Here is a 12,551-nt window from a genome sequence, read left to right as displayed (position 1 = left end):
TTCCTGTTTTAAAATACGAACTAACAACTATATGTTGGAACAAGCAGTAATTTTGCGAATAAAAGTTTTTTTTTTATTTATTTTTTTTTTATTTTTATTTTCATTATTAGCGGAAGTTTATTACAATATATATATATGGTAGTGTACATATTATAAGGTTAAGTAACATAAAAATTTATCAACTAAAAGAAAAATTACATTTTATGAAATAGGTTAATGTCCTTAAGATATTTGATCGTATTGGTTAAGTTACAGTTTAATATATTTTTACGTTGACCTGGTTCTTCAGAAATGTTGTTGGTGCTTCGTTCATATGAGTAAAGTGAACAGTCTGTAAGTATGTGTTGGACTGTTTTTTGGCATCTACAGTATGAGCATTCTGGTGGTAGCTGCTTCGTTAATAAGTGTTGATGGGTTAATGTTGTATGACCAATTCTTAGGCGATTTATAACCACCTGTTCTCTTCTTTTTTCTGGAAGTTGGAGCCGGACACCGATAGAGGGTTTAATTACTTTAAAATTTGAGTTATTTGAATCCCAGCATCGCTGCCAAACTTCTGTACAGTATTGTTTGATATTAAGGTAGATATCTGTGACTGGAATTTGTTTGATAATATCGATGCTTTCATTTGAGGTTGCTTTAATCGCTAAGGCGTCAACCTTTTCATTACCTGAAATACCTATATGTGATGGTATCCAGAGGAAGTGAATGTTTACATTTTTGTTTTGTAAGTAATGAAGCATAGTTTTTATGTTTTGGATGATTTTATGTGTTAGATAGACTTGTTTGATGCTTTGGAGTACAGATAATGAATCTGAGATAAACAGAAGATTAGTATCTGTATATTTTTGACAAAATTCAAGTGCTTTTAAAATTGCAATAGCTTCACCAGTAAATACGCTGCAAAAAGTAGGTATTCGTATAGCATATTCGATATCATCTGTTAAAAAGTCTGCGTCACAGCCATTTTTGGTTTTTGATCCGTCGGTGAAAATCTTAACATAATTGTCATATTTTGATAGAATTTCTTTATATAATGTACGAACGAGGGTAAGATTTGTGGTATTCTTTGGGTAAGCTACTAGAGATGTATTAATAGTAGGAGTATTAATTGTCCAGGTGGGTTCAGTTGGGTATGTAGATAGCGAGTATGTCAACAAATTGGTATTATATCCACAATTCATTACAAGTTCTTTAAAGGTTAAATATCTTGATTGTCTGTTACTTTTGTGAGTGGTGTTATTTGTATGTAGGGGTAGGTAGTTAGGGTTGTTAATATTGCTATATAGTTTAGCAGCATATCTTAGTGTGGTATATTGTCTTCTTATAAACAAAGGTGGTTCATTTAGTGCAGCTTGAAGACTTGCCACCGGACTAGTACGGAAGGTACCCAGCACAAGTCTCAAAGATGCACTTTGGATAACGTCTAAGACTTTAAGAATTTTTTTACTAGCAGTAGAATAGCACATTGCACCGTAATCTAATTTACTACGGATGAGTGATTTATATAAATATAGCAGAGTAGCTGTATCAGCACCCCAATTTCTGTTAGAAAGTATTTTAAGGAGGTTTATTTTTGGCTGACAGGATAAGGCTAATTTTTTAATATGGTCTGTCCATTTCAAATGACTGTCGAATCTCAATCTTAGAAAGTCTGTTGAATCTAATTGTTTTATGTTAATATCATTTAGAATTAGGGTAGGTTTGCTATTGGTTTTATTTTTACTAAAGATAATAAAATAGGTCTTTTCACTTGAAAAGGTAAAACCACTTTTGTGGGACCATATTTCCAGTTTGTGAAGAAATGCCTGAAGGATTTTTGTCGAGAAAGATATTACAACTTCTAGTGTAAACTATTAGATCGTCAGCATACAAATTTGCTTTTAATGGTAACTCTATTTCTTGTGCAATATTATTAATAGCTAATAAGAAAAGTGTAGGGCTTAGAGTGGAACCTTGTGGAATTCCATTTTGTAAATGCTCAGCGAATAAAAGTTATTTTATGTTGATTACTAACTATTTAACTAATTGTTTGATAATCGAAAAATAATGACAACTAAATATTGGAACAAGAGGTTAATAACAAAGGCGTAACATCTCCGTTAGTTTGAATAACAGCATGAACTCGATTAGGCATTGTATCAACTAGGCCTTCATAGAATTCAGGGGTGAATTCATCCCATATATCTTACAATTTAGCACATAGTTGTGGCAAAGTACGCTGAGGGTTATTCCTTGGGCGTCTTTTCATTTTGTGCCAAAATATCTCCGTTGGATTAAGATCCGGGCTGCAAGAAGGATGTGAAAAAACTCTAGTGTTATGTTCTCACATCTATTTTTTGGTCGATTTAGCCGCACGGCATGAGGCTCCGTCCTGTTAAAAAATAAAATCTCCGGATGGATATAACTTTGCCGCACTTGGTAAAAAGGACTGTTTCAGGATTAGACCAGGGAAATAAGCAAAAAAGTACTCTGTTTGTGACACTAAACCGGCCAGGCAAACGATGGTTGTTTTGAGTAGTATGGACCTCTATAACAAGAACCTATATGTTTCCTGCAGTCATTTTTTAGACTTAATTAATTATTACCAAATTAAGGTCAAAACACGGTAAACTTTTGCGTTTTTGTCTATCAGCAAAAAATAAAGCGGTTGAAACAAATTTGAGAAGAGAATAAACTTATAAGTCATATAATAACGTTCAAAATGGCGTTCTCTAAACGTTCCTATCCTTATTTGTTTATTATCCTATTATATTCTATCATTTTACTCGTAATAAAACTGACGCGACGGTTGTTAACTATTCATACTCAAATGACGAGTGAAAATTATTGTTGACAACGCACTACCTACTCGTATGTTTGATTTTAAAGTCTTCTTGCCATCATCCTGATAAAACTTAAGAAACGTGAAGAAAAGCAAACCATGTTCCAATATTTAGTTGTCAGCAGTTAATTAAATAGTAATCACTATAAAATATATAACAAAGCTGTAAAAATATTTCCATACATTGAAAAATTTTGTTAATTTCATATTTACAACTTAAAAAGTTTAAATAAAAGAGTTTCAATAAATTGCTATTTTATTCACAAAATAACTGCTTGTTCCAACATATAGTTGTTAGGGCTCGTAATATCACATAAATACAATTATTATATTATATTTATATATTAATTAAATTTACTATGAAACGATATTTATTTATATTGTATTATAATTTATTATTTCGTTTGAATGTGAATTTTAAAATTATTCAATTTTAAAAATCATTGTCAAATAACTGTCAAAGTTAAACTTGATAATTAAAAGTTCTCCTATTAGTTTTTAATAATTGTGTGTATATTAAACAGTATTTAATAGTTATATTACAATTAATTAGTATTCAAGATTCCCATTGAGGTAGCCAACGAGTAAACATTACCTTGTGATGTGATAATTCGAATTATTTTGTGTGTTATGGAAACAGCAATTATTATTGGACTATACTATTATTATATTCAACTGAAAGAAAACTGCAGATACAGGTAACTGTTATATTCCTATTATTTTATCCACAGTGTCCTAATAGGACGACTGTTGCAATACTAAAAATTAAGTGAAGTGTTTTTGGTGTCCAGGAACACTCACAAAAATGAACTCAAATCAAAACCTCACAACTCCACAAGTCCTCCCCACAAAATCATATGTCGCTGCTACTTTCCCACGTAAGGAGCAAGCCATTTTAATGCACGCTATTCCAAATACTGTTTTATTTGACTATGTTAAAGCTATAGGGGACATTGTTATCCCAAAAAACATTACCTTTGCATCACGTATTCCAAATAACCGCATCTGTATTTATCTTTCCTCGCCTACAGTTGTCGATAACCTTCTAAAAACACATCAAAATATCTCTATCAACTCTACAGTAGTTCCCATCAGAAGACTTATCACCCCAGCTAAACGCCTTCTTATATCTAACGTATCTCCTTCAATTCCACATTCCATAATTGAGAAAGCCCTTAAAGATATTGGATTACAGCTGGTCTCTCCTGTGTCATTTGTGAAATGTGGTGCACTCGGAGAAGGTTATGCACACATAATGAGCTTCCGAAGAGTAACGTATATTATCCCCGATAAAGAGAACTTTTCAGTAGATAGAAACTTCGTTATTACATACGAAAACACACCTTATAGAATATTTATTTCTACGGATAAATTGCATTGTTTTTTATGTAAAGAGGTCGGACATACCGCTGACTCATGTACCAATAATCCAACTACTTTTTCTCAAACTGAACTACCCCATCTAGAGCCCTCTACATCTAAAATTACTGATATAATTTCTGACGTAAATACTCCTGTTCAATCAGACCTAACTACTTTAAATTGCACAGAAACCCACACTGAAATAGATACTGAAACTATACACCCATCAATTTCACCCACACAAGGACAAAAAAGAGCTATATCAACAGACAGCAATTCTGATATTCCTTCTCTATTATCTTCAGCAAGTACACCCGAACCAGCGTCTAACCAAATGCTTCCTCCGTTATCCACAAAAACAAACACTATCTCCAAACCTCACAAGAAAAAAACAAAAACTACAAAATCAGAGGAACATAATCTAACAGCTAGTTCACTACAATCCGTAGCGGCCATTTATAAAAATAATCCATCTGGTCTAACTTTGACCGAGACTCAGTTTATTGCTTTCCTAGAAAATACACATGGTAATCCTAGTCCACTTAATGAAGCTTTTGTTTTTACGTCAAATATTGAAGGACTATTACAAGACATAACAGTTCTCCATTCAAAAACTAAGGAAAGATCCCTTAAAAATCGACTTACGAGACTTCAAAAGAAAATCAAAAGACAGCTAAACCCAGATGACTCTGATAATATCAGCGTCTAATCTGAACTCCTAACCGATGATGAAATCAAAACCCTTCTCTCCCAACAGCCAGAACAACCATCTCAGTTGTCTCTTACCCCTTCAACTCAAGATTCACCTTCAATTTAATCCAATGGAACTGCGATGGGTTCTTTCCCCGTTGGTGAAATTTCATTCCACTCGATATTAATGTTTAACCATGACGATATTGAAATTCTTAGAAGGAATAAAGAAAGATATTTAACGGTACTTTTAGGGGTACGAGCCCTGCACTACCTGCCTACATAATTTGGATATTACCAGTCAGTTCATAACAAGCTATTACCAAAGTCGGTCGCAAAATCTCGTAAGCTAAACTCGCTATATATAGCTCGCAAATACTCTCTTCGATAATATATCATATGTATTTGTAACTAAGTAGTTACACTCGCATCGCATTCATAGAAATTATCAACTAAATCATTTATAGTAACCAGTGTTTTCTAAATCCGCAATTATAGTTTTCCATATGAACAGTTAATCTATTCAAACTAGCAGAGTTGCCAGTAGTTCGCTTTAAACATAGAAACGACATTCCGCTAAGCAATTCTATTTGTAATTATATATAATAGTGAAAATAGCCTTAGTGAAAAGTGTAGTGAGATATCCCATATCACAGTGTTTTCGGACGGTTATCAGAAATTACTATTTAATCTTAGCATTAAAGATAAGTTGGTGTTTAATCTGTTTTTCATTCCAGCCCCTGGGCTGGTGGTCCTTCTGCCTTTAATTCTTTAAACGAGCCTGTTTCCATTCCATTTTTTGGTCCATATTCGAGCTGGATTAACCCAAGTATTATAATTCATATAACTTTTTTCCGAAAAATAGAACTTTAAACACAAACTTTCTGCAAATCTAAGACTTAAGTGCGCGCCGGCAACATTGTGAGACAAGGGTGGCGATCGTGACGTGCAGTTCCAGCTCCAGCCGCCTGTAAGGAGCTTAGCCGATTCTACGAAGGACAAGGAATTTGAAAAGTTGACGACCCCATACCCAGCTTGAGTGGTAAAAAATTCCAAGGAACTATATTTTCGTATTTACATATTTTAAGAAACAATAAGACTTTCTCTATTAATTTCGATAAGACGTTCGCATTTTTCATGTTCGCATTTTAAATATTTACATAGATATTTAATTTAATACTGTCTTAATAATATAACGCCAATAGTGTTATATTTTTTATAGTTTAATTACGCAATTATTTTGGTAAAGAATTTATTTTGATTCATATTTTAATCTGATTAAATAATTTGAAATGGCCACTAATAATACAGTAATTTTAAAAAATCAGCGCAGCAGCTGTAAGGCCCAACTAACACGGATAGAAAAATTTGTAAAGTCGCAAGTAGATAACCCTCATTTAGTTAAAATCAAATATGAAAATTTATCCGAAAACTATAAAAAATATCAACAAATTCAAAGTGAAATAGATATGTTAAAAGATTCAGATTCAGTGACGTCCGATACTGAGGAAGATGAGTCCGTATATGAGAGATTTGAACTCGCGTTAGCCCAATTGCAGGAATTAATTGAAAATTTGTCTACATCTAATAAAATAGTTGATAGTGTTTCAAATGTAAAGTTGCCTGATATTAATATAAGACCGTTTTCTGGGGATCCACAAGAATGGATGTCCTTCTTTGATTTATTTTCTTCGCTTGTATTGAACAATCCCAAATTAAAATCAGATAGTGAAAAGTTCTACTATCTCAAAAGTTTACTTAGAGGGCAACCGCTTAGCTTAATAGAATCTCTACCCGTTACAAATCAGAACTTGGATGTCGCTATTTCAACGCTAAAAAATAATTATGAAGATAAGAATAAGTTATTAAATTCTCTGTATCAGACGTTACTGGATCAAAAGCATATAAATAAATGTAATGCTAGCGAAATACGGAATTTCTATGTTACGAGTAAAAAAACACTGGATTTAATAAAAAATCTTAGACTATCTGCTCAAGTTACCTTTGAGACGCTTCTCGTATTTTTGCTAGAGAAAAAACTGGACTTTCAAAGTCGACGAGCTTTTGAAAGTGAACGAGATTTAACCGCACTCCCCTCGGTTGATATATTTTTTGAATTTTTAAAAAAGCGCTATACAATACTGGAAAACTTAAATATGTTCGATGGTAGCTCAAAACCCGGTAATAGTTTTAGTAGAAACTCACATAAAGATTCTCCCAAGGTAAACTTTCACGCGAAGGTGTCTGATTCGACTACGAGAAACAGTAGTTCCAATGGTAAATATTGTAGTTATTGCAATGAGCGATCGCATTCCACATATGTGTGTACAAAATTCTTAAAATTATCGCCGCAAGAGAGACATCGATTTGTCAAATCAAAATCTCTTTGTTTTAATTGTCTGTCAAATATGCATATCTTGTCGAGTTGCAAATCCTTGTCTAGATGTCAGTCCTGTGGTAGGGATCATCATTCGCTCATTCATTTAGAAACTAATTCGTCGCGAGTTGAAACTCAGCAAAGGGTTCAAAATCTATCACAAAATAGTCAATCTCTGAGACATAATGGGAACAGAATTAACGGTTCTACTAGGGACGCTCATTTGTCCAATCCATCTCTAACACAAAATAGTACTTTTCTTACTCAAAATTCGCCCGCTAATTTATTGGTATCCGACACAAATATTGCTAGTAATCAAGGTTGTTCATCTATAGGTACTACTAATTTATCCGCCCTTAGTAAAAATAATTGCCAAATCCTTTTACCTACCGCTCAGGCAAAAGTATATTCAAGAACGGGTAAACCATTTTCTGTCAAATTAATTTTAGATTCAGGAAGTCAGCAAAGTTTCATATCGAAAGACTTAGCAAATCGATTGCAGTATCTCACTAGAACGCAAAAATTATCCATTTCCGGTCTAGGAAACAATGGCCTTGTTCAATCAAATGAAATTTTAGATATTGTGTTACACTCCAAAATTAATCCTTATCAACAATTTGATGCTTCTTGCTCAGTAATAGATCGAATTACTGAGCGATTACCGCAAATCGCTTTAAACCCTCATGGTTTAAAAATACCCGATCATCTAATACACGAGCTGGCCGATCCTCATTTTTGGGAACCCAGCAATATTGATATATTAATAGGTGCTGATCTTTATTTTAGCATAGTAAAAGGCGACCTTATTTCACTAGGTCATAATCAACCCACGCTTCTAGAAACTGCATTCGGCTATGTAGTTGCAGGGCCAGTTCCTAATTTAAGCCACCAAAAAGGCAATTATCGTGTCCCAACAACACATTCTTTTTTATCTGTTCAGGACGAAAATAATCTAACCGTAGGTTCCGACGGTGGAGAAAAAGATATATGTTCAATTTTGGAAAAATTCTGGGAATTAGAGGAACTTCCCTCGCGATGTTCTCGTTCTGAAGAGGAAGAAATGGCCGAAACGCTCTTCGCCGCTACTACTAAAATTTTAGAGTCAGGTCGATATCAAGTTGAAATGCCGCTTGCTTGCTCAGGAGTAAAACAATTGGGTGATTCATTTACCATCGCAAAAAGACGATTTCTCACACTAGAGAAAAAATTTTTCAAAGACCATAGTTTTTTCAGAGAATACAAAAAGACAATAGAAGAGTATTTATCCTTAGAACACGCAAAGGTCATACCGCTTACACTCACTAATTGTTTAAATGAACATAAATATTTTATCCCCCATAGAGCTGTTATTAAGGAGGGAGTTTCGTCCACTAAATTTCGTGTAGTATTTGATTTTTCCGCAAAATCCAGCTCCGGATTTTCTTTGAACGAGTTGACTCTCAAAGGGTTTCAAGTACAAGACAACCTTTTTGATATATTGTGTCGATTTCGGACTTATAAATTTGTTTTGACCGCTGACATCAATAAGATGTATCGCATGATAGAAATGTCTCCGCATCATCGATATTTACAAAATATTCTCTGGAGGGACTCACCCTCAGAAGATTTCAAGTGTATTGAATTATCTCGCGTTAGTTTCGGTCAAAATTGCTCTCCATTTCTAGCTACTAGAGTTATTAAGGACATAGCCCTTAGGAACTCCCAAGCACCACTCGCATCTAAAGCTTTATTAAAGCAAACATATATGGATGATATCCTAGGAGGAACCGATAAGTTTCACGAACTTAGACAGCTTTATTCAGAATTAAATGCTGTTTTAAATAAACACGGATTTTATCTTCACAAGTGGTGCTCGAACATACCATCTTTTTTGCAAGAAATTTCGCAATCTGATACAGCAGAGTTTGATTTGAGTTTAGAGGAAGCGCCATACAAAATTTTAGGATTAAAATGGAACCCAATAGTAGATACGATAAAAATATCCGCGAATACTTCGATTGACCTGGAACCAATAACTAAGCGACGAGTTCTTAGTTGCATTAGCTCCTGTTATGACCCGCTTGGGATAGTTAATCCCATAATTGTTAACGGTAAACTACTCATGCAAGAACTTTGGAAACTAAGGGTAAATTGGGATGACCCAATCACCGATCCAATGATATTTAAACGATGGAAAACGTTCTTAACTACCCTCGCTAAAGTAAATAATATTGAAGTACCTCGTTTTATTTTTGTAAACAAAAAAATCACAAAAATTGATATCCACGGTTTCTGTGATGCAAGCCTAACCGCTTTTGGGGCTTGCATCTATCTTGTTGCCCAATATAGTGACAACTCATTGTCTAGTAATTTAATTACCGCTAAGTCTCGTGTTGCTCCACTCAAAAATAAACTCACTATTCCAAAGTTGGAATTATGTGCAATGGAACTACTTTCCAAACTAGTTCATCAAATGATATCTATTTTAAACGATCGCGTTACAATCGATACGATAAATTATTGGTCCGATTCACAGATTGCACTTAGCTGGATAAAAAATCCCGCAAACAGTTACATGACATTTGTAGCCAATCGCGTCTCTACAATTCAAAGCTTAAGTATGATTTCTATGTGGAGACATATTCGGTCTCATTTGAATCCTGCAGATATGCTAACTCGCGGCAATTTCGACGAAAACATGCTAGATTTTTGGCTACATGGCCCTGAGTTCCTGCGAATGTATAGTTTTGATTTCGATAATTTTAATTCGTTTTCCCCTGTTGAAAATCTTCCCGAAATCAAAAAGATTTCTCTTGTAATCTCAGATAAGGTGGAGAACTCGTGGACAATAATGTTCGCACGCTTTTCCAAATTTTCCAAGCTACAACATTCAGTAGCTTATGTTTTTCGGTTCATTTACAATTTAAAAAATAAACAAACAAAAATGTTAGGTCCTTTAACGGTCGATGAACTCTCGCATGCGCATATGTTCATTGTACGCCAAGTTCAGTCAGAAAACTTTTCTAAAGAATTTTTACTTTTGACAAGCAATAAACCTATAGATAACAAACAATTGCTATCGCTTAATCCCTTCATCGACAAAACTGGTATCTTAAGAGTAGGTGGTAGACTTCAGAATGCAACGATTGATGACAGTCAAAAATTTCCAATTCTCTTGCCCGCTAATAATCATGTAGTTTCTCTCTTAATAAAAAGAGAACATTGCCGACTGGGACATACTGGTCCCCAAAATGTTCTCGGTAATTTAAGACTACGATACTGGCCGCTCAGCGGCCTAAAACAAGTTAAAAGAATTATAAAGCAGTGTTTAACGTGCTACCGGTTTAACGCACATACTGCTTCTCAAATTATGGCTCCGCTTCCTATAGATAGGGTACAGAATACTCGTGTTTTTAGTAAAACCGGTATAGACTTTGCTGGACCCGTGTATATTCGTTCTTCCCGCTTACGCAAAGCTCCAAATTTAAAATGTTATATTGCCTTGTTTGTTTGCATGGCTACCAAAGCCATACATATTGAATTGGTCAGTGATCTGACCACTAATTCATTTCTAGCATCTCTAAAACGGTTTATTTCACGGCGAGGAAATCCGCAAATAATTTTTAGTGATAACGGAACCAATTTCGTTGGCGCTAATAATCAGCTTCGTGACTTATATGATTTTTTTAAGTCTCAATCAAATTTCGATAATATACGCTCCTATTTAGATCAAAACGAAATACGTTGGAAGTTTATTCCACCCCGCTCTCCCCATTGGGGTGGATTGTGGGAATCTGCTATTAAGAGTGCTAAATATCATTTAGTTCGCTTGGTTGGAAACTCACGGTTCACATTCGAAGAGATGTATACTATTCTAACTCAGATAGAAGCTGTGTTAAATTCTCGCCCACTATATCCGCTGTCAAATGATCCTAATGATCTGCAGCCGCTAACCCCAGGACATTTTTTAATAGGCAGTTCTTTGACTGCATATCCCGATTTTGATTTAACGTGTACAAATACCAATCGACTAACTGCTTGGCAACAATGTCAGCAAATCCAACAATCCTTTTGGAAGCGTTGGTCAGTCGATTATCTAAATAATTTGCAAAATCGTCCTAAATGGCTACGTTCATTGCCTAATATTCAGGTTAATGATTTAGTCTTAGTGAAGAGTGAGGACACAATCCCATTGCGCTGGCCTCTTGGACGAGTGATTGCCACTATACCCGGCAAAGACGGTAAAGTAAGAGTTGTACGATTAAAAACTGCTGATGGAGAATATACGCGTTCTATCACCAAAGTTATCGTTTTACCTATAGGCGATAAAGTTAGTTGTTAGACAATAGACTGTTCTTATATATAACTTAGGTTTAGTTAAATATTTAGTTGTTAGCCTATTTGTTCGCCGCCGCCCCCCAGAATGGTGAAATTTCATTCCACTCGATATTAATGTTTAACCATGACGATATTGAAATTCTTAGAAGGAATAAAGAAAGATATTTAACGGTACTTTTAGGGGTACGAGCCCTGCACTACCTGCCTACATAATTTGGATATTACCAGTCAGTTCATAACAAGCTATTACCAAAGTCGGTCGCAAAATCTCGTAAGCTAAACTCGCTATATATAGCTCGCAAATACTCTCTTCGATAATATATCATATGTATTTGTAACTAAGTAGTTATACTCGCATCGCATTCATAGAAATTATCAACTAAATCATTTATAGTAACCAGTGTTTTCTAAATCCGCAATTATAGTTTTCCATATGAACAGTTAATCTATTCAAACTAGCAGAGTTGCCAGTAGTTCGCTTTAAACATAGAAACGACATTCCGCTAAGCAATTCTATTTGTAATTATATATAATAGTGAAAATAGCCTTAGTGAAAAGTGTAGTGAGATATCCCATATCACAGTGTTTTCGGACGGTTATCAGAAATTACTATTTAATCTTAGCATTAAAGATAAGTTGGTGTTTAATCTGTTTTTCATTCCAGCCCCTGGGCTGGTGGTCCTTCTGCCTTTAATTCTTTAAACGAGCCTGTTTCCATTCCACCCGTATTGAAAGAATCCAACAACTAGTGACAGAAAAACAACTCGATATCATATGTCTACAAGAAACGAACTCAAAAATATCTAAGCTTCCCACACTAAAAAAGTTCGAAGGATATCATTATATCAGAACTAATTGTGACAGAGCCAGTGGTGGGATATCTATTTTTATTTCAAGTGAAATATATTCATCCCATCTTCTCATCACCACCGAACTCGAGGCTATCGCCATAACTACTTGGTGTCCTAATAAACTTACGAT

At 34.6% G+C, this 12,551-nt stretch overlaps 1 protein-coding gene across 1 annotated transcript; it reads left to right on the top strand.

Moving 5' to 3' along the window:
- Window positions 1–6,345: 6,345 nt before the first annotated feature.
- Window positions 6,346–11,574, top strand: LOC140433658 (uncharacterized). The gene has a single exon (XM_072521637.1). It carries the CDS (start codon window positions 6,346–6,348, stop codon window positions 11,572–11,574), a length of 5,229 nt encoding a protein of 1,742 aa, XP_072377738.1.
- Window positions 11,575–12,551: the final 977 nt, after the last annotated feature.

Source organism: Diabrotica undecimpunctata, chromosome 2, assembly GCF_040954645.1.
Source record: "Diabrotica undecimpunctata isolate CICGRU chromosome 2, icDiaUnde3, whole genome shotgun sequence".
Taxonomy (NCBI): Eukaryota; Metazoa; Arthropoda; class Insecta; order Coleoptera; family Chrysomelidae; genus Diabrotica; species Diabrotica undecimpunctata.
Note: the sequence above shows the minus strand (reverse complement) of the source record. Positions and strands in the feature narration are given on the sequence as shown.

Bases quoted from the DNA above. Each gene is read 5' to 3' on its own strand.
- LOC140433658 (XM_072521637.1), top strand. From the start codon at position 6,346: ATGTTAAAAGATTCAGATTCAGTGACGTCCGATACTGAGGAAGATGAG.